At 41.9% G+C, this 24828-nt stretch overlaps 1 protein-coding gene across 1 annotated transcript in view; it reads right to left on the bottom strand.

The window, feature by feature from the left end:
• LOC147430362 (U-box domain-containing protein 43-like) overlaps window positions 1-3308 on the bottom strand; it is a 75623-nt gene extending 72315 nt beyond the window's left edge. Inside the window, exon 1 of the mRNA XM_086494831.1 lies at window positions 1839-3308. Coding sequence (XP_086350957.1) covers window positions 1839-3149 — 1311 coding nt within the window. The 5' untranslated portion in view covers window positions 3150-3308. The remainder of the gene's footprint in view (window positions 1-1838) is intronic.
• Window positions 3309-24828: the final 21520 nt, after the last annotated feature.

Below are 24828 nucleotides of genomic sequence, written 5' to 3'. Positions count from 1 at the left end.
CCAGCCAGTGGCAATTCCATTTTTGTTTATTTTCTCTTTCTTTGGGGAATTACGTTTGTTTTACCTTTTGGAAACACCCCTTTGGAAATCTAACTGCCCTGCATTGCATAGCCAGTGTGGAACTCTTCAGAGAGAGTCCAAGCCTAAGGGCTAAAGAGCACTAAGGTTGGACAAGGACTATGGTTAGCCAAAGTGGGGTCATTGGCCAGCCAAAGCGGAATCCTTTGCTAATAGGCTACATTTCAGTTCTAGGTGTGGCTGCAGTGTACAAAGAGGGTTATATGACCTAGAAGAATATAATGGCAGAAACTCCTAAATTTTAGGGATTGCTATTTTTGGACGGCAAAATGTCTTCGCGTCATTACATGCAGTTTGACATGGGGATCATTTTGTTACTCTGTGGCCAAGTCAACAGAGGCTGCAGGTGAGATATTTTTAGACCCGAGGGTCTAAAGCGGGAAAATGCACAAATGAGTGACACTTGGCACTCTGAGGCCAGTTTACTACTTAAAGAGAAGGCAAAAACGTGATTTTCAGCTATGAGCTCGTTTTTGAGTGCTGTCACAGGTGGGAGAGCTTCAATGGAGTGCTGGCTTATCCTCTATGTACAGTGAGGTGTAGGATGTCATGACCTGCACACCTCTCACTGCTCTCTCTCTCCCCTATTCTTTATGGTTATGCCCCTCTAGTGGGCTTTTCATTTGACCAATGTACAGTTGTGTGGGTTCATGCGCGATTGCCGAGGCAAGAGCCTCTTGCACAGGTACTAGATTAGCTAGCGGCTAATCCCCCGCAGGTATAGGTGATTCGGAGAGGTTTCACGTACGAAATCTCGTCCGATTCAAAGGGCAAGTAGCCCTACAGGTGCGGGAGCTCGAGGACTTGCTACGGATGCGACCGGCACGCGAAACGGAGCCCGAAACAGTGAATTACAGCCTGCTGTGTATTTTTGCAGGTTTAGGGTTTTGGCCCTAAACGGACCCTAATACCCCAAGGAAGTTCGAGGACGCAAGGGGACCGCTGTACAGGTGATCTGGCGCATTTTCGGGGCAGAAAACAGAGAATTCAGCGTGCTGCAGATTCTCGCTAGGTTTTGCAAAGTGTCCGTATGCGTCGGGAAAGTCATCCAATGCATGGGAATACTGACTGTGAAGGGTCCTAGTACAATTATGCTACCGAAATCAGGCCAAAACAGTTGAAATTCAGCCAAGATTGTGCAGGGCAGCTTGTAGGGAAGCACAGCTTTTATTCCCTCTGTTATAAAAAAAAAAAATTACCGAAAGGGGCGCCTAATTTAGGGGCCAATCGGGTGTCTGACTCGCATACAGATGCATTCTAGCATTTGTATCCCATTCCCCTCTCTTGTGTCATTATAGCACAGGTAGAATAGACGACTAATAATGGGTGAAAGCTAAATCAAGGTTTGAAGTAAAGTCTACCGCCCTTTTTGAAGTTATCAGGCCGGTTACAGTTACAGCTGACATCTTTACCAAAAGCCTTAGAGCATCGCAGCATTTTAAGTGTGCACAATCTCTAGGAATGGAGTTTCCACAATGATCAATTATCTATTTATGGGGGGGTGTTGGCGATAAACAAATAATTGTTTTTATTATAATGTAAACCTTAAATGAATATAGAAAATAAGCCCGAAAAGGCACAGCCTCTCAATCCAAAAAGGGAGAGAACGCTTTGTAACAAACACATCTGTTTGTGTCTACCTGCTTCACCCTTCTCTGTGCAAGAAACAATGATAAGTAACATCGTGCTCTTAACTGTCTAATGTCCTCTGAATACACATGCACATAAATCTGTAGTTGTCTACAAAATGAAGTACATACCTGGCACTCCTCATTGTCAGCCAACAATCCCAACAAGGACCATGCATGCACACGCACTTCCGAATCTCCAGACTCAGCTAAGTGCACCAGAAGCGGCACCACGCTCTTGGAAGCAACCTTGTACTTGCAAAGGCTGTCCTCTTCGCAAAGGGCTTGGAGGTCTACAAGAGACTTCAATTGCTGCTCTTTCACAGGGGAACGCATCAAATCTGAGGCCACATCCAGCCTAATGCTATTGTTTCTGTCTTTCCACTCAGCAATGGACTGCTTGAGCGCAATATTGGATTTCATGTTGGTGTTTGCCAACTCTACCCCGGTGGGGCACCTGGTGTGACCATCTACAAACCATCTTTCAATGGCATGCCGTTCATAGGTCTGGCCTGATGCGATTTGAACGGGATCTTTCATCACATCTTTTGTAATGGGGCAGATGAAAGACTGCAACGGTAGCACCAGGGTATCCCTCACAGCAGGTGCACCGCCATGACTGCTGGATTTCAAGCGATCAGGCATTTTGTCTGAATTCTCCTGTGTGGAGTTGGGCAAACGCAGGATGTTGGCAGTGGATATCGATAAATTAGCAGCCATGGCTTTTTCCAGCAAAACAATAAACTGCTGTAGATACAAGGTATGAGCCATTCCGCGCCTCCTGATCTCTGCTACATCCTTCTCCAGCTTCAGCTTCCTGACTTCGTTTTCAAAGCCCTCACTGTCCAGGGAGCTAAAGCCCAGCGCTTCTGCAATCTGCCTGGCCAGCTTGACAGTAAGAGCAGGATCAGTGACGATGGAGTCGAGTACACCCTGTTCAAGAGAATCGTGAAGGCTCTGCTCCTTGGGACCCAGCTTCGTGGCGCCCGACTCCTCCAGCACTCGGATCTCGTCTGAGCATCGCAGTTTCAGAGACGCTGACCAGATCATGTCATCGTTACTACAGAAGGATTCCAGTGTCGCTTTGAAGCGGGTATACATTTGCTTAAGCTGACAGAGCAGATCTGGGCAGCACATGAGCAGGTAGAGGGAGCTCCTACCTGAGAAGGTTTGCACTAGCTGTTCTGCTGTCCTCAGCAGACAATCCATGTTGTTCATGCTGGTGATCAGCAAGCCTGCACCCCGTATCTCTGCCTCCCGCTGCATCTCTTTCACAAGAGCAGCCAGTTCGTAAAGATGGGAAGCGAAAGGGGCGAGAAGAAGGTGTGCCATGTGTATTTTAGTGGCGCACACATTGCTAGCTTGCAGCGCCAGTGACTCCAGGCGTTTGCTAGTTTCAGATGCCCAACTGCTCGACGCATTCCGATCGATTTCCACGGCCATGGGTCTGCACAGCTCCAACCCACGGAAAGCGGGTTAAACAATCTTCAGCTCCTATGTTGCCAATGGGCATCTATAAAGGGGGAGGGGATTCCGGCTTCCCCCCCCCCCCACACACGCGTCAAAACAGGAGATCAATCCGGCAGTGTCGCCTGCAGGTCCGGGAAACACGGTGACGCAGGGAGAGAGAGAGAGAGAGAAAGAGAGAGAGAGAGAAGCCGCCGGTCACACTAGTTTGGTATTACATAACATAAACTAGAGTGCTTTGTTAGCTGCATTCACATCGAATCGAGATTGAGCAAAGTATTGGGTGCGAACTAAGAGCCGCATACTAGAAAACTATTAATGCCATTTTAACACTTCTCAAATGAAAAAAAATAGACAAGTTCTATTATTTGATGCTATTAATTATGTCTAAGATATTTATTAACGAAGAGGGAGAGACATCAAAATGAAGGAGAGAGAGAGAGAGAGAGAGTTTTCATCAAAGTGTGTTAGATCTTTTTACCTAAGAGTGTGTTTGGGATACCGATCATAGTGTTTCAGAAGTGTACCTTGCAGAAAGGGGATATCATTGTGGTGTTTCAAAGGTGTACCATGCAAAAAACCACAAGGAGGGTTAGAGTTTTGTCAAGCTCAATATTCGTAATCATACAAGACGTCAATGTTATTAATTGTTTGTTGTTCCATTTTCATGTTTTTTTTTTGTAAAAAGAAAACATGCAAGACTCTTTGCATGGGGGAGTTTGCACAGTCCTCCCCAATTTTTATGATACAAGAGAACGAGCCATTCCCACGACAGCGTGCAATTTTCAACACGTTCATTAACTATGTTTTCAGTATCAAAAATCAAAAAGTGGTAATGCTTATTCACCGTGCGATTGAATGTCTATTGTCGATGCACACATGTTGCATTCAATCTTCCACTGCTCGAAACAAACATGACAGTGGATGCGGAGTGGACATTGCAAAGATTGAAGTTGTGTCACCAAGCTTTGGTATGGAAGAGCCGAGAGGGCTCTTTTACAATGTTAGAGAGCCATTTTGAGCGCAATAGGTGTATACTAAAGACGGGGTGACCAAGGCCAAAGGCTGAAGTTGCATCACCAAAGCTTTGGTATGGAAGAGTTGAGAGGCTCTTTTGTAGTAATAGGGGACAAGTATGAGCGCAGTAGGCGCATATGATATCTTCAGCCCTTCCACTTACAACAGCTATGTCCTTGCTACTTTCGAGAACCATTCTTAATCCTCATGCATTCAATTTTTTGTGTCATCTCTGATATGCCAGCATTTGCATAAGAGTCACTCATTAACACATGTTGCAACAGCTTTGTGTGCTTTCGTAAAAGGGCACCACATTTGGCATACATTTTGAGCCAAAGAATTTACAAGCACATGTTTCCAAGAGCCTTTATAATCAGCTATCCATGTAGTGAGCACACTCAGAAAGGAGATTGCCGTAGGGGTGCTGCCCTTGTGTTGCATCCCAACAAAAACCGCTCAGAGGTTCCTCTTGATGGGCATATCCTCTTATAAGAGCACTCCAAGAGACTTCGTTTAGCAAGAAACTTTAATTTGCATCCGATTTCCTTGCATCTGTGATATGAGCATCTCCTGCACTTAATATGTTGCAAGAGAAGTTGAAAATAGCCTAGAGCTTTCTGGCCCTGCTCTTGTTGTGTGTGTCTCGCGACCAGTGCATTCCAATGCTTTGCATCTGGTAAAAACAACTTAGAGCTTTCTAGACCTGCTCTTATTGCACACATCCCGCAATTAGTGCACTGCAAGAGGCGACATCCCGGACAGGAAGCTCCTCAAGTACTTTTTGTGCTTTCTCAAGCGCACCACATTTGGCATACACATCGACCAAGGTAGTGCCAAGCACGCCACCTTTTGTCATCAGCATCCCTGACTAACAATATCAGTCTGAATTTATGTGTCCATATCAACATCTTGCTTAGATCCACATGCCTTCAAGATGCATGCATAGGTGATTGCATCTGTTGAAAATAGACTAGAGTTTTCTCATGTGACTAACAATATCAGTCTGAATTTATGTGTCCATATCAACATCTTGCTTAGATCCACATGCCTTCAAGATGCATGCATAGGTGATTGCATCTGTTGAAAATAGACTAGAGTTTTCTCATGTGGCAAATCTTGCAATCAGTGCATTCCAAAAGTCCACACTCCAGACTCTCATGCTGCTCTTGTTGCACACATCTTGCAATCAGTGCATTCCAAGAGGCGACCTTCCAGATAGGAAGCTCCTCAAGCACTTTTTGTGCCTTCTCAAGCGCACCATATTTGGCATGCATATCGACCAAGAAAGATCCAAACACGACATCTTTTTCAACAGCCTTTGGTGCTACTCTTGTTGTGCACATCTTGCAACTGGCCCTGCTCCTATTGTGCATATCTCATGATCAGTGCATTCCAATGCTTTGCATCCACTGAAAACAACCTAGAGCTTTATGGCCTACTCCTGTTGTGCACATCCCCTAATCAATAAATTCCAAGAGGCAACATGAAGCTCCTCGAGCACTTTTTGTGTTTTCTCAAGTGCATCACATTTGGCATACATATCGACCAAGACAGATCCAAGCACGATGTCTTTTTTCAACAGCCTCTGGCACTGCTCTTGTTGCACCGCACATCCCGCAAAACAGGCAATGGTCCTATTTTGCGTATCTCGCGACCATTGCATTCCAATGCTTTGCATTCGTTGAGAACATCCTAGAGCTTCATGGGCTTGCTCTTGTTGTGCACACCCCCCAATCAATGCATTACAAGAGGCAACATGAAGCTTCTCAAGCACTTTTTGTGCTTTTTGAAGTGCAACACATTTGGCATAAATATCGACCAAGACAGTGCCAAGCACGACATCTTTTTTTCAACAGCCTTTGGCGTTGCTCTTGTTGGGAACATCCCGCAACAAGCCCTGCTCTGGTTCTTGCGTATCTTGCGATCGTTTCATTCCAATGCTTTGCATCGGCTAAAAACACCCCAGAGCTTCCTGGCCCTACTCTTGTTGCGCACATCTCCCAATCAATGCATTCCAATAGGCGAAATTCCAGATAGGAAGCTCATCACGCAATTTTTGTGCTTCTCAAGCACACCACATTTGCCATACATATCAACCAAAGCACCACCAAGAACAACATCTTTCTCCAACCCTTGACTAAGCAAGCTAGATGTAAAGGTCTTGCGTAAGCTGAAAATAGCACAATCCTCATCGAGAACGCTCTATGCTAACATACATTTGATAGAGATATCGAGCAACGCATTGGCAAGCACAACATGATTCTCTAGCAGGCTGTGAGTAGCAAGCTCATCATGAATTATGTGACCCATGTAAAGGTCTTGGATAAGGCCACAAGCCTTTAAGGTGCATAGATGATTGCAATGGAGAAAGGCCTTCCATTCATAGATTGTTAAAAACAGCCTCGAGCTATCAATGCATACCTGCAAGAACTTTATGTGCTTTTGTAAAGGCACCAAATTTGGCATATATATCAACCTTGGCTTTGCATCTTGGTGGAATATCCCTCATCATCGCTATCACAAACCACGTTAGGCATAACTTGTAACCAACACACTGCAAGAGACAACATCCAAGAAAGGATGTATGTCAAGAACCTTATGTGCTTACACAAAGGCACCATAGGCAGCATACGTATCAATCAAAGGTGGAATCCATTTACAAAAAAGCCATGTCATAAAAACTAATATCTAACCAACCCAAATGATTTTCTCATATTAAACTGATCACTTAATGTGGGAGAATAAACGGGAACAAGGGTTAAGATATAGACATGTGCTTATAGATCTATCTCAACACGGGGCCAATTGTAAAGGAGCCCAAATGAGAGATGGTCTATCAAAGAGCAAGGCTAACCAATGGAGCATAAGACCTTAGGGTTAGCTTCCTTGAAGACCTCCAATAATATGTGTAAAAGTCCTTTGACCTTAGGTAAGCTAGGGTTGAGCTTGAGGCGCTTAGCTTGAAGCGCAGGAACCCGATCCAGCTCAAGGTGCTTGTCCTGCTTGTCATGCTTGATGACTAAGGTGCTTGAGGTGCTTGATGATTGAGGTGCTTGAGATGCTTGAGGTGCTTAATGATTGAGATGCTTCAGGTGCTTGAGATGTTAGGGTTGCACTTGAGGTGAGAACCCAGCCCAAGCTTAAAGTGCTTAAGGGCCAAGCTTGTGGTGGGAACTAGGCCTATGCATGAGGGGTTGAGGTGTCAAAAAGTCAAAGATTCAATCCCTACAAGGAGAGGGAGAGCCCTACATGAGGGGGGATGAGAAAGAACACCCACACACTCACACAAGGCATGCATGGTGCAAAGAAAGCAAAAGGGACACTTGTCAAGTTCCTCCTCATGTTGCCCTCATTGTGTGCCTGAAGCCTATTGGTTGGCCACCCAAGGGGTCCAATGATAATTTAGGGGATTTAATTAATTGATTTTTCATTTATCAAGTCCTCTCTCTCAAAGGGGAAAGGGGGACACTTGTCTCAAGGCTACCCTTGCTGCTTGTAATGCCTCCTGCTTATGATTGGCTAGGCCTGGAGGGGTCCAATGAGCTTCAAGCATGAGCTACAAGGGGGGGTCGACCCAAGCAAGCTAGGGGGTTTCTTAGGGGGTATACTCACCCACACACACTCACAAACACTCTCATTAGGTGCTAGGCAAGGTGCAAGACCTCCCTCTCCTTCTCCAAGCAAGTAGAGGTGGAGAGCCTACACCAACACTCTTGGATATGGAGTGCAAATCCAACCAAGAGCCATGCTTCAATGCTTAAGCTTGCCATCTCCTTCTTCTTCATTACTATGCTATTATGTATGCTAGCAACAAGAGTTATGATAAGTGAGGAACTAATTCTTTCTCCTACGAAATGTTTCTTCTTCCTCTTCCCTACCCTCATTCCCTGCTAGCTCTCTCCACCTTTGAAGGTGTTTGAGGTCTTGGGTTGGGATAGTTAATGATTTCTACAAAGTGCATATTATGCTTATTGCAAGAAGGCTAATGGTTTATTGCAGGTAGATTAGTTACTTAATGCAAGTAGATTAGTTGTATTGCAAGGTAGATTAATTGTTGCTTTAGGCACAAGTTGATGCATAAAAGTATACATCTTCATGCACTCAAATGATTTAGGGAACACAAAGACTAAGATGTTCACAAGTTCTTGATTGTTTTCAAGCTAAGATTGATTGTTGATATTATGCAAAAGCTTGGTGTATGAAGCTTCCATCTCCATATTGCCAAAGAGGTCGCAAGGAACACAAAGATTGTATTGTACCAAGTCTCTCTTAATGAGAGAATCTATAATACAAATGCCTTTTGGAGGGGGGACCGGCTCCACATAAATCCGATCCTCAACTGTTGTCATATTCTCTAAACTCTCTCTCTCTCTTGCAAAAGTATTGCTCATGCCTAGTTAATTAAGTGTTATGATTGAGTTGCTACTACCAATTAAGTTCACCCTCTATGCTCTCAAAGTTGCTCACTCTAATTCTCTTAATTCCGCTATTCTCTAAGTTCATAGGCCATTTACATTACATTGGTATCAGAGCATTTGGTTTCTCTTTTCTTGCTTAAGAAGAGAGGTCCTTAAGTAGCCTATAAATGGTTGATGTTGTTAATTATATTAGGGTAAGTGGAACTGGGATCTATTATCGATTTTGTTGAGCCCACTATGTGGGATATGGTGCACACCTCGGGAGCTTTGGACTTAATAATAGAGTCTTTTTAGACTTGCCTATGGCTTTACCATTATTGAGCCATAAGAAGTCCGAAAGGAGCTAACCCTCGGCAACTCTGCTATGTTAGACCTACTCCTCTACTCTCTATAATTAACCACTTTGAGACGTGGGTGTAGATACTTAAGAGCCGATTTTCAAAGTCTAAGAAGAGTGGCAACTAAGGTTTTGAATTGCCAAAGCATATATTAACTACATACATAAATTTTGTTAACATGACTGACAATAATCAAGAGAGTAGAACGAACATTGATAACTTTGATTTTGCACATGAAGGTGCTAATGATGATGCTCCCATGTTTATCAATTGTCTTATTTCTAAGCTGCACCAACAAGCTATGGGAAACCCATCCCTACAAGGTGAAGTTTTCCAACAACTTCATAGTTATGGGATTCTCCAAACTCCCCCAAAAGAGAGAGCACCTGAGAAGTCTCTTCGAGAGATTTCCAAGAGAGGGCTCTCTACGGTGAGAGTAGAGGAGAACCCATACAAAGCGCTTAAATGTTTACTAGCGGGCTTACCTCCATCCAATAAGAGAGGTGAAGTCTCTACTATGAGCCTTCACCAAGGGAAGGAGAAAGAAGTGAGTCTCCCAATATTTTTGAAGATGTGGCTCCAAGAAGACGGCAGCCTCAACGATCTCCAACTCCCCCCAAGAGGGAAAGATTTCTGCAAACTCATCCTCCTCGTTATCACAAAAAGGAAGAGAAGTACCAAAAGAAGGAAAAGGAGAGAAAGAGGTCACACTCTTCTCCATCTTCATCACCTTCCTCATATTCCAATGAAGGTAGCGGCCCTTCTCTCAAAGAGCCCAAAAGGAAAGGCCATCGCAAGTCCTATCCGGTATGAAGAAGGTCCAAGAAGCTGAAGAAGTTCAAGGAGGGAGGAAAGGACACCACTTTTCTTACCTATGATGGAACCTTTGGTGCTACGGACAAGATCTTGGCCTTCATCCAACAGTTTGATGTGGCCTTTGGTGATGAGGACTTCATGGAGTCCTCTAAACTCCGTCAGGTATCTATGCATTTTCAGAGCTCCGCTCGTCAATGGTGGGCTAGCCTACGAGCTCAAAGGAAACCTCCAAGGGCATGGAAGGCGTTAAGAGCCTCCATCATGAAACAATTTCTGGCAAGCAACACTAAAGACAATGTCCTCACAGAATGGCAAAGCTTGAAACTCTCTCCCTACGAGTCTATCCAGAAGTATGTAGATAAGTTTTGGGATTTACTTCTCAAAGCCACTGTCTACAAAAAGATAGGCTTTGAGGAGCAAAAGCAACAATTTTGTGCGGGTCTTTCTGAAGAGATGGCCAAGTATATTAACTCACAAAGGCCTAATACCATATCGGCGATCATACACCATACTATGGTCGCCTCTCAAATCAATTTCCAACAAAGGGTTAAGAGAAACTCTAAGCCCATGGAAGTGAAGGATCAAAATGAGCCTAGAGGGAGGAATAATACTCAAACTTCCTCCAAAGGCAACTCTAGCAACATTGATAACAAAGCTAAGGAGAAAGGAGTCTACAAAGGTAAGAATAGACTCTCTCCAACAGAGCTAGAGTGTTATCGTAAGAATAACAAATGCTACAAGTGTGGACAGCAAGGGCATGTCTATCGTGCTTGTCCCCAAAGAAATGCACGCAACGAGCCGCCATGAGTTTCTATGCTGGAAACTCCAAAAGAGAATGCTCATAGCAAAAGGGTTTTGTTTTTCCTATGCTAGGAGATATGTACATACATGTTTATGAGTCAGGTAGCATCCTATCCCTTGTAAATATGCATGCTTTTCACAAGTTAATGAAAATCTATATTCTCATATACATGATTTTTGCTAGAAAGTCTGTAAATGAATTTAATGTTTCAACCAGTAACAATAAAAATGACGGGAATCAAGAGGAATTAGAATTGTCTACATTCCTAAATGGATTCCAAAATGTTTTATTGATGATACCCCCATGAGCTATCTCCACAATGAGGGGACAATGATCATGCAATGGAGCTTTTACCACGAAGCTCACTGCCTAATAAGCCTCCTTATTGAATTTTATAAGCTCCACAAGAGGAGTTCAAAAGGAAATAGCATGAACTGGTAAGTTTTGAGAAAGATTAGGCTTTCTTCTAACCAAAAGAAAAGTGAATTTTTCAATAGATTCAATAATTAGGTCACATTATCTCTAAAGGTGGTATTTGTATGGATCCACAAAAGGTAGAGGTAATAAAAAGATGGCCTAATCCAAGGAGTCTACATGGGTTGTGAAGCTCTAAAGGTACGAGTGCATACTAGAGATGCTTCATAGAAAAAATTCATGCTTATAGCAGGTCCAATACATGACTTAACAAAAAAGAACGTTAAGTGTACATGGACTACAAAGAGAGAAAAATACTTTTGAAAAGTTCAAAGAGAAACTTATCTCTCAACTTATGCTTACACTACGGGATCTCTGATTCAAAGACTCAAATCCAATGAGCGAATGCTGGACATATACAAAAGGAACTACCAGCTGTTTTACATGCCGTTGACACATGGAAGTACTTCTTGCGGACTCCATCCATGATACAAACCAAGCTCTTCGACAATCAAATGAGGTGGGCAAATTTCTTTTTGCAATTTAAATTTTACATTGCTCACATTGCTGGCAAGCACAAACATGTAGCCGATGCACTTTCCCGATGGCCAAGGGTAGATAGGGTATCAATAGCAACTTACAATGAACTATGTTTTATGATAGTTAAATATGCTTCTAACCCACGCTTTAGGGATATAATAATAGCCTTTACAAATGGAAGAAAAAGAACCACTCACGTTTGAGGATGGTTATCTTCCATACCTCAATAGGCTATATCTTCCTCACTTCCCATGCTCCTCCCATATGCGGGGCAAAGAGGGATTCGAATTTATTCTTTTAGGAATAAAAGCATACTTGTATTGGCTTACCAAGAAACAAGAACATACAAGAGTATGTTTCAAAATGTATGGTATACCAAAAGATGAAGTATGATAGAAGGACCATGGCTTGCCCACATCTAATTGTGTCGGATAGAAATCCTACCGTGACCACTAATTTTTGATAGAGGCTCTATCAAAACTAGAGTAACCCTCTTATGTTGGCCTACTATTCCAACGGATGGCCAAAAGGAAAATCACAAAACTAATGATCCTTGATCTACTAAAAGCCTGTGATTCGAAGTAGATCAATGCTCAAAATGGGAGAAGTACTTACCCTAACAATAGTATGTCTCTACTAACATGAACATACTTCTAAGGATAAAGTACCTTTCGAAGCTAATGACGGAAGATCCAAAAGTCCCTTGTAGCTTAAGGTACTTGGGAAGATCTTCATTGCAAAGGACTATAGCCGAGATCAAAACAATTTTTTTGTAGAAGATTAAACAGGCTATATTCATCTATTAGCTAGGCAAAAGAGGCTCCTGCCATTAGGCACAAAAGAGCCTTATCCTTTAAAGAAAAAGAAGAAAAAGTTGGGTCTTACTAAAAAAAACTTCCCCAAGGCTCATCTAAGGCAAATTACACACAAAAATCCTACGGGCCATTAAAGGTATTATGCTAGGTCAGCACAAAGATACTATGGCCCCTTCTAAAATTTCAAGGCCATTCATCAGATGGCTTATCAATTAAAGTTGCCCAACTACTGGCTCATATATATCATTTTTCATGAGAGCCTATTCGAGCCTTATCAAGGAGATTCACCAATAGAGTCTATAAATGAAGACCCACCGGAGATTAAGGATGAAGCAAACGAGCTTCAACCCAAGTTCATCCTTCGACACAAACACAAGGTATTAAGAAATGGTAAGATTACTGACAGTATCTTATTTAAATTAAGAATTATCCTTTCAAAGATGCTAAATGCATGCAAAGAACATAGCTTAAGGATAATATGAACCTTGTTAATGATGCTTACAATGACACAGAAGAGTAAGCAATGTAAAAGAAATGCATTTTAAATGATCCATGTTTTTGTCTTATAAGACTCTCTTTTTATGTTTCGTGCACAAATTTTAAGAAGTATGCATACTTAGGATCATGTTTGTGGTGACTACGTCTCCCAAACACCAAGTAGAACTTATCAATCTACTTTGGAAGTATGATATGGACTAAAAAGAGCAGACATGCTTGCGGTAGACAATGTCTCTCAAGCACCAAGTGGATTAGTCATCCACTCTGGAATGATGTCGTAGGGTAAAAATGGATCCTCTACCCGCTAAGACCAATGGACTAACGGGTGAGACTTTACCACCTCTACCTCATAGTCGAGGACGACTATGATTTCAAGAGAGAGGTAATGTCATAAAAACTAATATCTAACCAACCCATATGATTTTTTCATATTAAATTGATCGCTTAATGTGGGAGAATAAATGGGAACAAGGGTTAAGATATAGACATGTGCTTATAGATCTATCTCAACACGGGGCCAATGGTAAAGGAGCCCAAATGAGAGATGGTCTATCAAAGAGCAAGGCTAACCAATGGAGCATAAGACCTTAGGGTTAGCTTCCTTGAAGACCTCCAATAATATGTGTAAAAGTCCTTTGACCTTAGGTAAGCTAGGGCTGAGCTTGAGGCGCGGGAACCCAATCCAGCTCGAGGTGCTTGTCCTGCTTGTCATGCTTGATGACTAAGGTGCTTGAGATGCTTGAGGTGCTTAATGATTGAGATGCTTGAGGTGCTTGACATGCTTGATATGTTAGGGTTGCACTTGAGGTGAGAACCCAGCCCAAGCTTAAAGTGCTTCAGGGCCAAGCTTGTGGTGGGAACTGGGCCTATGCATGAGGGGTTGAGGTGTCAAAAAGTCAAAGATTCAATCCCAAAGAGGATGCCCATCAAGTACATTTTGTAAGGGAGCCGCATTTGACATACAAGTTGATCAAAGCACTACCAAGCACAAAATCTTTCTCCAACAACCCCTGAGTACAGAGTACCACGAGGCTTCTAGGTGCAAGCATAGGTGAATGTAGATGGAAAGAGACCTTCCATTTGCATGTAGTTAAAACAGCCCAAAGCTTCCTTCCATGGCAATGTTGGGCGTCTTTTCTAGACAACACATTCCAAGTGAAGAACGTGCCATTTCGTGTTGCCATGATGGCACCACATTTGGCATACATATGGACCAACGCATTTCCAAGCAGCACATGTTTTTGTGTAACAGCCCATGACTAGCCAGCTGATTGTGAATTCTCTCACCCATATGATGGTCTTGCGTAAGAACACAAGCCCTCAAGGCACAAACATAGGTGATGGAATTTGGAGAAAGGCCTTTCCATTGCATCTGGTTACAACAGCCCAAAAACACTTGGGCGCTTGTTTTGAAGTCCATCGAGCTTTTGTTTTGTGTGTGAGCGGCCTTTGACTTTACTCTCCTAAGAGAGGGTCCCACACCACTTTGAAAGTGTGATTCAAAAGAGTCCGTGTGAGCTAAAAGCTTTAGGTGAGCATTGAAAGCCACACACGCACACACATACAAATTTTTTAAAGCTTTAGATGTGCAAGAAAAGCAGAGAATGGGGCTTGACAAGCTTGATTTTATTTCAAGGCATTAATTAATGAAGTTTAGCTCAAAATTTGTGTGTATGGGCTTGATTGAAAGCTCTCAAGACGGGCTACGCACACACACCAATTGCAAAGGCCAATTTTGCTAAAATGAGGAAAAGTTATTGAATGCAAATGCAAGCTCCTAATGGAAAATTAATGAACTCTAATGCTAATTTAATTAAGCTTCCAATGAGCCAATGTGAGTAGTGGCCCAAGAATCTTTAACTCAAGAACATGCTCATGCTAACCAATGGAATACTAATTAGGCAAACAATATGTAATAGAAGAGCAAACCTAATGGATCTAGCTAATGATGATTAAGGAATGCTAATCATACTAACACACAAATGCATAATAATGGACCTAGCTAGCATACCCATGGCTCTGATACCACTTGTTGGGAATGGGATCGTGCTAGCTAGGGTGGATGAAAGAGAAACATCTTGCACACAAGTGAGTGTGTGTTGGCTAGATTATCACTCAAGCAAATTAGGTTCCAAGATCAATTAACTTGGACTCATAAACACAACCTTGAGTATTTTCTAAGCCATCACAAGCTCACTATAAACAAGCAAGATGTAATGCCAAAGTAAAACTTGTGTTTATTCATTCATGAAATGAGCTTTAAGTAGCTCTACAGCCTTGCACCATTGCATGTGGGATACTTCCACCTTTCCTCTCCTTGACTCATACTCTTGCTACTTCTGAGCCTTTGTGGGCTATCTTCCATTGGGCCTAACCCAAGATGTGATGCGCGTGGAAAGCCTCTCTTTAGAAAACTTGCCAACACCAACAAAACCATGTGGCAACCATAAATCAATGACTTGTAGGTACCCTCGTGTATCGATAGGGAAGTAAAAAACTTCAAAGACAATGTAGATCTAAAAGAGATGCAAACCATTAAGACTCATGTTGAAATGCGGCAAGAATCTCAAGAGAGTTCTCTTTATTGTAGTAGATGCCCAACATTGCTATGGCAACAAAGCTCTGGGTTGTTTTGCGTTTGACTCCTCTTCCCTGGATTCGTCCAACGAATTTGCTGCTTTGTCAACACAAAATGAGTGAACGTAGCAGAACCTGAGGAGAAAAAAATGAATTTGAGAAAGAGAGAGACGGAGATTACCAACCCGTGTGCAGACTATGCAGAAGGTAATTGGGAGATTACCAACCCGTGTGCAGACTATGATTTGCTGATGCGAGTGCTCGATAAAAAAACTAGACTGTAAAGCAACGGCCATGTTGATGTGGCAGAAGGAGGAGCCATATTTTCAAACGATGATGTATGCTAACAAATTGACAAGGCGAGAGGCGTTTCACACAAGGCTACTATTCTCCCCTCCTCCTCTTATCCCTTACTCGACAGAGTTGTTGTAATTGGTCCTCCTTGGTTGGCATTGATATAATAATACTTTATTGTCAAATTTGACATTAAAGATTGTTTGTGGTCAGCATAGCAAAATGCAAACAACAACACACAACAATCTATTATGCCCAATGAGGGCACGGAGGTTACTCAAGGTGAGTGAATTCATGGAATGAAGCATGGAAGAGGACTTTATGAGGCATTGGAGTATGTAATCATTTACACCTCTTCTACCTCACATACAAGATGGGAGGTTTCTTACTAGAATAGGCTTCTTGCAGTGTTTTCACTTCCAGAGCCTTTGTGTAGCTTTGATTCAGATGTATAATTATGTACTTACTGCTTCGGCCCAAAAGGAATCTGGGATATCCTTGGCTTTGAGCATGCATTGTGCCATGTCTACCACCGTCCAATTGCAATGCTCCACAACTCCGTTCTATTGTGGTGTGTAAGCAGTAGTAACTTGACGTTTTATGCCACTCTCATTGCGTTGAATTCATTTGAGATAAATTCTCCTCCTCTATCTATGCAGAGCTTCTTGACCTTCTTTCGTGTTTCGTTCTCTACAAGCTTTTTCCACACTTTAAACCTTCCAAAAGCTTCAAACTTCTCACGAATGAAATACACCCATATATTTCTACTAAAGTCGTCAGCTAACAACGAAAAATAGAAAGATCCACCCAAAGGTGAATGTAGACATTTCAACACAAAGATCTGCACGTACAAACTCTAGAGGAGACCGAGCTCAATTAATACTCTCTTGTGGAAATGCCTTTCTTTGTGCTTGCGTATCATGCAAGCCTCACATAATTCATTCATATATGATATTTGCAGCATGTGTGTCACCATCATAGATCTATGCATCTCTTTTAGCATAGCAATGCTTAAATGACCAAATCTCTCATGCCATAATTGACTTGTACCTTTTTCTATAGTGATTTTTAGTGCATAAAGAAAGTTGTGAGATTGTTGCACCTTATGCTCCCACAGTGTTGCCTTCAAAATCCAAGATTTTTGCTCCACTTTTCTTGAAACAAACTTCAAGACCACAATCAATGATCGCAAAAATGGAGAGCAAATTCTTCTTGATTTGAGGCACGTACAAGACATTAGAGAGTTCTTTAGTTTCACTTATGGATACTAAAAAAGAAAATGTTCCAGACCCTTCAACTAGACATTTTGCATTATTCCCAACAATTACATTGACGGGTTCCTGTAGAGGCTTCCAGGAACTATACGAGTCTTTCGTTCTAGTCTTATGTCGGGATGCACCACTATCTAGAATCCTAGAATCATCAACAAGCGGAGTTTGTGCTGATGAGCAAACCTCTTCTATGATGGCCCATAGTTCAAGATTTGCCTCAGCATTGTTGGAAAATTCTCTTTCCTTCAAGAAGCTTTCATGGTGCCATTCTTCTCCTATGCTTTCTGCTTTCTGCTTTCTGTCGTCTTTAACAACATGACCCTTCTTGTCACAATAAAAATAGCTACCTGAAAATTTCTTCTTCTTGGGCTTCTTCTTAGTGGCATTTGACGTAGCCCCCTTGCTTTTCATGCTAGCTGTGAAAGCGACATCACCACCACTATCCCTGGTCTTGATTCGTAGCTCCTCTTCAAGCAACATTGCACTCATTTCTTCAAACGTAAGAGGGATTGGACAAACTTGAGTGTTGAGTGTCGTAACAAGACCATCATATCTTGTCGAAAGTATGCAATTGCAGTGTTGAGCTAAATCTGTTGGAGAAATAGCCACGCCAACAACGGCTAATTTATCTTGGAAATCCTTAATCCGCTTGATAAAGGCTTCTCTCCATCAACAAGTTTCTCAGCAGTAAGTTAATTTTCTAGATTTTGAATTCTGGTGTGATTGTGCACCTCATATTGGTGAAACAATATGCTCTAAGCTTCATTGCTTTAGTGGTATGTTGAACCAAAGTGAGAAGAGGAAGAGAGACGATGCAAGTAGATTAGTGGCAAATCAAAAATGTAGATTAGCACACTATTATAAATTGATGGCATCAACCCATGCGCTCTCAAGGTAGAGCTTAGATTTTGATTTAGACAACTAGAGCAAGTAGGAAGTACAAGGGACTGCCTATCCTTCAATAAGGATGTGTGTGTGTGTCTAGAGTACACACAATGCAAATTACTCATAAAGGTGTCCTCCTTATATAGATGTAAGGGACCCTCTAAACGCCCATGTGTAGCCGCCCTTAGGTAGCCAAGTCCAAGTAGAACTCGTCCATGTGTCTATGTGTGGCCGCCCTTGTGTAGACAAGTCCAAATAGAACTCGGCCATTGAATGCCAGCCGCCGCCGGCCATTGAAATTTGGCCAATGGCCATCGGCTGGTCGTTTTTCGGTTATCTTCCGACCACCCTCCACCAAGATGTTTCGGCGAGAAGAAATATTGGCGAATCAAAAGTCTTAGGGGCTCCGCCCCAGAGGCCCCCAAAGGTGGCTTTGAATTTGCTATGTACCATCCACGATCACAAACAAAGATCTCATCAACGTGCAAAGCTGGAATCCACCAAATGTATGTGCACTATTGGCTTCTCCTCGTATGGGGGCCTTACAAACTATGCAACATATATTGTGGTGGCAAAAGTGAGAGGTAAGCATTGCAAGTATACTAACACTTTTTTTGTGTCCACCCTAGTAGGGCCCCTTTTCTCATGTCCCAATGATTTTGGCACCATCATGCTCCCCAAGCCTCCTCACCTAAGTGCTCACCTAAGAGCCCATTCCCATAGTCCAAACTCCTCACCCTAAGACCTAAAAGGGTTTCACATCACCATCCATTGGATTGTCTCCATCCTTTGTTAAGAGGTGTTTGTAGCAAATATAGAATTTGGCCTTACAATCAACAAAGTACTCACAAGGAGTATTCAGAGGAGTTTCAAGCACGTTCAAAATAGCTGTTGTGAAGAGTGGATTCACCCTTGGTGAAGAGGTGTTCACATCAAAAAAGGGAGACTCTCTCTCTCTCTCTCTCTCTCTCTCTCTCTCTCTCTCTCTCTCTCTCTCTTCCCTACTTTGTATCAAAGAAATGCATCCTTGCACAACATAAATTTACAACATACCATATGAGAGAGAGTTATTGTGCTCTTATAAAAGAGGTAGACACTGGTGATTGGAGAGCCTTCAAACATTTACACCCCTCTAATATTGCACAATGGAAGAGAAAGGGCTTAGGAAATTTCACGGAGAGGGCTTTCACACTGGTCGAACCAAGTTGAAAGAAAGTTACTTAAGGGGTTGTGGGGAATAGTCAATTTGATGATTACATACCCCTCATAAAGTGATGGAGCACACGTGTAGACACGGCTATGAGTGCAAAAAATTAGGCCAAAGATGAGCAGGCATTAGGAATCATAATCACTACACTACACAAAAATTACGTACATTTGATGATTGTTAAACCTCATCAACCGCATGGGAGGCACTAGAGAAAAAATTTAGAGCTAAAAAAATAAAGAGCAAAGTAAGCTTAAAGAAAGATATATATAAATTAAAATGGAACTTAGGGAAGATCTTGCAAGCTTGGTCAATTGCCTCAAAAGCATGACCACATAGCTGGCTTATGCGAATAGTGGAGTATGAGAGGAGAACAAAATTGCAATTCTTTTAGGAGCCTTGCCATGTAGCTTTGACCAGATAGTGACCATCATTGAAGAAAAGGATTCGACACCAAATTCTCAAGATGTGATCAGATCTTTATTGTCTAACAAAAAGAAGCTGAGGAGGAGTTCTACTTCAAGGGGAGGAGATTTTGCAATCAATTCTAGCAATAAAACTTGTTTTATGGCAATGAAGGGCACATAGCCAAAGATTGCCTAGCATCAAAGACTTGTCGTGTTTGCAGGAAGAAGGCTCATCCTCCATCCAAGTGCTTTAAGAAATACAGAGACATCACCAACAACAATCCAAGGCCCAAAAGTTCAATCTATCTAGCAAAATAAGACAAAATATGAAGACGAGGAAGAAGACAATAGTAGCCTTCCAATCTCTTGTGACCATGACTATGATGACACTCTTTAGCTTTTATTTATTCCTTTATCTCTTAGTGTGCTCTATTTGGAGATAGCTTGGATTAGCTTGGTCTCAATATTTATACATCTGTTCAAGGGGAGGTGTGAAGGAAAGCAAAAGAGAGGATCAAATACATGCTAGTCAAATATATATATATATATATATATATATATATATATATATATATATATATATATATATATATATATATAGAGAGAGAGAGAGAGAGAGAGAGAGAGAGAGAGAGAGAGAGAGAGAGAGCACGGGACACAAGGATCTGCCAAGTGAGATGTAGCCTTCTTCTTCATAGTTGCACATGATAGCACATTAAATTATGTGTGACTCATAAGTTGTATATCTATACAATTAATGGTCAGTGGCAACATAAGTTACTGATGGGTAGTGGGTACATGTCCTACATGGTTAGCAGCCCAACATTCTTCCAGTTGATGACCAATGTGGGTGGCCATAAAAATATACAAACTGTATAGTGAAGAATACCACATCTTCACTTGCGATGCGCATAAATTGCTAACAATGTTGAAATTGATAACTGGGGAGATTCTTAGTGAGTGCATCTGTTGCATTCTCTAATGTATGTATCTTCACCAAGTCAAGCTTCTTATTTGCTAGGCAATCGCTCCTGAAGTGATAACGCACATCAATGTGTTTTGTCCTTGCATGAAATACCAAAATTTGAGCCAAGGCAATAGCACTCTGACTATCATAATCTTTTGCTCTACTCCAAGATTTCCCATTAGATGAAGAACATATATCTTTTGCTATAGTCCAAGATTTCCCATTAGACGATGTCGGAGTGCACACATCTTCGAGGTCGACCGGGAAAGCGTCGGGCTTCTGGCTGTAGACGGACAATCAGTGTAGCCTGAAACCAAGGGAACCCAATGCAGATAGGAGTTATTTAGTGTTAGAAAGAATCTATATTGACGCATAGAGAGCAATCATGAAAGAAAATCATGACTCCATACCCAAATTAAAACCAATTATCAACACTTAATTGAAGCTGGCAATCAAAAGATGCTTCCAATAAATGGATATCTGAAACCCTGATACAAATTGATTGCATGCACTATCGCCAGTATGCCCATTGATTTGCAATTCCTTATTCAGATAACCCAATCCCGATGAAAACAATCCATAATCGCGAGGTAACTTCGCCCTGTTTAACTCCTTCGTTTATCAAAATTTCAAAGAAAAAAAATCCTTCCACCTTGTGCTCAGTTGAGATTCGTCCGCCCTCTACCACTTTACACGAGTCTTCTCTCCCCAAGGTCTATATATATATATATATATAGAGAGAGAGAGAGAGAGAGAGAGAGAGAGAGAGAGAGAGAGAGAGAGAGAGACTTCCCTTGCTTGCTTCATAAACCTACGTAGAGGGACATTCAAGAGAGAGAAATAGAACCTTACTCCCGAGAGGGAGAGCAAACCCCTTTGCTTTCTTCTTCCCTTGCCTCCTCAGACTGTGATCACCTTCCTCCTCCAAGATCTCATGCACTCCTCTCTTGCTCGTTAGCTTCCTAAGTCTACGAAGAGGGACAATGGCACAGAGAGAGAGAGAGAGAGAGAGAGAGAGAGAGAGAGAGAGAGAGAGAGAGAGAGAGAGAGAGAGAGAGAGAGAGCTTTTCTTCCTACCTCCTTGCTTCCACCATCGAGGGATCTCGAAGCTCTTGCCCCCCTTCGGAGCTCTCCTTTGCCACCAATCCTTGGCTCTTCTTTCCCTTTGAGTCCAAGCTCTTACCTTCTCCTTCCCTCATTAACCCCTGCCCGCCATGCCAAAAATAACATTCTTCTTTTTTTTAATACCCCCCCATTTGCTTGTCACGGCGGCGTGACAAGCCACCTTATGACATGGCTGGGCCGGGTTGGAAGTGCACAAAATGCCACGAGAATGGAACCGAATAGGGGCACCTTGCCCTACTGATCAATTCTTTCTTCTTGCATGCGCTCATCGACCAAAGCATTGCCTAGCACACATTTGATTTTCAGCAGTCCTTGACTAACAATATTATCGAGAATTCTGTTGCTTATATCAGTGTTTTGGATAGCGCCACTTGCCTTCAAGATGCAAGTATACATGATTGTGTTTTGTGGAAGCCCTTTCCATTCACATCCGATTAAAATATCGAGAGCTTCTTTGCCACAACCATATCCAAAATCACCAAAACACCATTTTACGCATAATCTCGACCATGGTAGTGCCGAGCACACGTCCTCCAGTAGAAAAGAAAGAGAGAGAGTTGGCTCACATTTTAGAGAGAGAATGCAATGAGAGAATGTGGAAAATTTGCTTTTCTAGCACGGGGGTTGAAAAGGTCCTCCTTTAATGAGATCTAAGTGAGAGAGAGTGTTTTGTATGTTAAAAAGAGAAGAGGGGTGGAAAAAGACATTTTAAAATTGATTTACCCACCTCTCTTTTGGGTTACTAAATATACTATTTTCAAATACAAAATATGGAATTGGCTTTTTTTTTTAATCTCAACATATGCCTTTTTGCCCTCTCTTGTAGGCTTGGTCAAACTTGGCTTAAGCTTTAAGCATTCCCTTAAATTGCTAGATCAAATTTGGCTTATAAAATCACATTTTGGCAGCATCACTTACAACTCCTCTTGCAGGCAGCAGCTCCATTTCTAGGCACCGAAACCCACATTTAGCATACATTTCAGTCCCCTTACTGACATAACAACTACTAACATTGTTCATAAGTTTGGCAAAACCTTGAATATGTATGCAGATTTCATCTTTCACCCCGTGCTCGTTGACATCCACCCCCTCTAAACCTGCACATCCTCTGGTATGTGCCAATCTTTAGAATTCCTCCAAGGAAACATCTTCATTAGAAGACACACCTTCATCATCTAAATCCCTATCTTCATGCACATTGAAGTCTCCATCTCCAATTTGAAGCTCTGTATCTATTTTTTGTATACATTTTGACACGTTTACCTGCAATTGGGACCTTTAACCTCTGTGCCATCTATTTCACGTAACTTGTAGGTAGCATTAGGAAAAGCATGTTTGAACACATAGGGGCCAAACCACCACTTAACCATTTTTCACATAGCAGATTACTGATTATCTAAACTGCTATATCATAAACAAGAACCCAATCCCCTTCTTGAATAGAGTTTGGTCTCAGCCTAAAGTATCTTTGTTCTTTAAACGAGCATTCCTCAGTTTTTCCCTTGCAATTTCCACATCCTCATTTCTACTTTCTAGCTGTTGAATTATCAAAGCAAGTAAACCTTCTCTAGTCATCTCTATATCCCAAGGCAATATACTCCATGTAGCTATTGTGTCCTCAAGAGGCATAACAGGTTTTTGATCATACATCAGCTTTGATGGCATGAACCCTGTAACAGTACTGTGTGTGTTACGGTCAGCCCATAAAGCATATGGTAGCAATCGAGGCCAATCACCAATACGTCCTTTCCATGCTTTAGCCAATGCCTTGATAAAGGGGGAATGTCCCTCTCACTTTTACCATTTCCTTCCGGATTATATGTGGAAGTGAGAGATAAATTAATACCTAGACAAGCAAAAAATTCTATGGCCTCATCAGCATCCAATTCTCATCTATCCGCAGTAATTTTACCAACACATCCATATCTGCATATTACATCTTCAAGTAAAAACTTGTATACCGCACTTATAGCTTTCGTTCGCAAAGCCCTCCCTTGAACTTGGTTTGTCAAATCTTCCTTGGCAAGCACAATGTACCTCATTTGCGATAATCCTATGGGCATTGTAATCCAATTGACTTCCCATTTGAAATGCATACACAATGGATATGTTGGATGTAACCCATCACGGTGCTTTACATTTGAGTACATTTGATATACAATACAAGTTTCAACAAAGTGTACCACATCTTTATACATTCCCTTCCACCAATACCGATCTTTGATTTTAGCAAAAGTGGCCCAAACTCCCTTGCGACCTTCCCATAATGACTCATGGAATTCCTTAAGTATTTGGAGTTGTATTACCCTTGCACAAACCACTCGTTGAGGGGTTCCTCTTTGTTTCTTTGGATGCTTCCATAAAAGCCCATTTTGCAAGAAATACCCATAAGCCTTCTTACGGGTTCGCTTAAACTCTTGATCGGTCCAACCATCCTGCTTCTTCAGTGTACTCAAATATTTCCAATCAGTAGCCATTCACCTTCATAATTATTCTCCGCAAAGGACTGTAGTGCATAAACCATACTTTTACATTCTCCATGCATTTGTGTAGAGGTAAAGAACCTCATGCCCACGTCTTCATTTTTTGAAAATCATAGTCTCCTTATCCTCAAATCTGGCCCTAGACAACATATCAACTATCAAATTATCCTTACTTGCAATGTGATGAAACTTAGTATTGAGTGACTTAATATATGCAATCCAACATAGCATAGCTATATCTGGTGTAGAACAACTTGTAATCATCCCAAGTAATGGTAAACAATCTGTCTCCACTATTAAAAGATGCACCAATAAAGTACTCCTTGTTGCACCTCAGTGCTGTTGCTACACCCCAAAGTTCCCTTTTTATCTGTTGATATGCTCTTTGTTGAGAACTTAATACTTTAGCACCGAATCTAACTGCATACCATTTTCCTTGTTCATCATACTGTCCAATAGCCCACCCAATATCTGTAGGTCTCGTACCAATCGTCACAATAATTGGCTTCCCACTTTTGTAGTCTGCTTTCATCAATGTAGGAGCCTCTTGTAACATCTTCTTCAATTTACAAATAGCCTTCGAGTGTTCTTCTTTCCAAACAAACTTCTATTCTTTTCTAATCAACTGGTATAAAACCTCTGCAACATGTGAAAAATGGGGTAACCATATCAAGTAAAAGACACATGCACCTAAGACTCTCCAACTTTTGTAATGGAATTGCATGTCTCTTTCATCTTTTGAATAGCATCCACTTTGGCAGGGCTTGGTCTTCTACCAGCT

This window comes from Adiantum capillus-veneris, chromosome 22, assembly GCF_014529385.1.
Source record: "Adiantum capillus-veneris isolate H3 chromosome 22, ASM1452938v2, whole genome shotgun sequence".
In the NCBI taxonomy this organism is placed as follows: Eukaryota; Viridiplantae; Streptophyta; class Polypodiopsida; order Polypodiales; family Pteridaceae; genus Adiantum; species Adiantum capillus-veneris.
The sequence above is the reverse complement of the archived record's forward strand: the minus strand, read 5'-3'. Positions and strand labels throughout refer to the sequence as shown.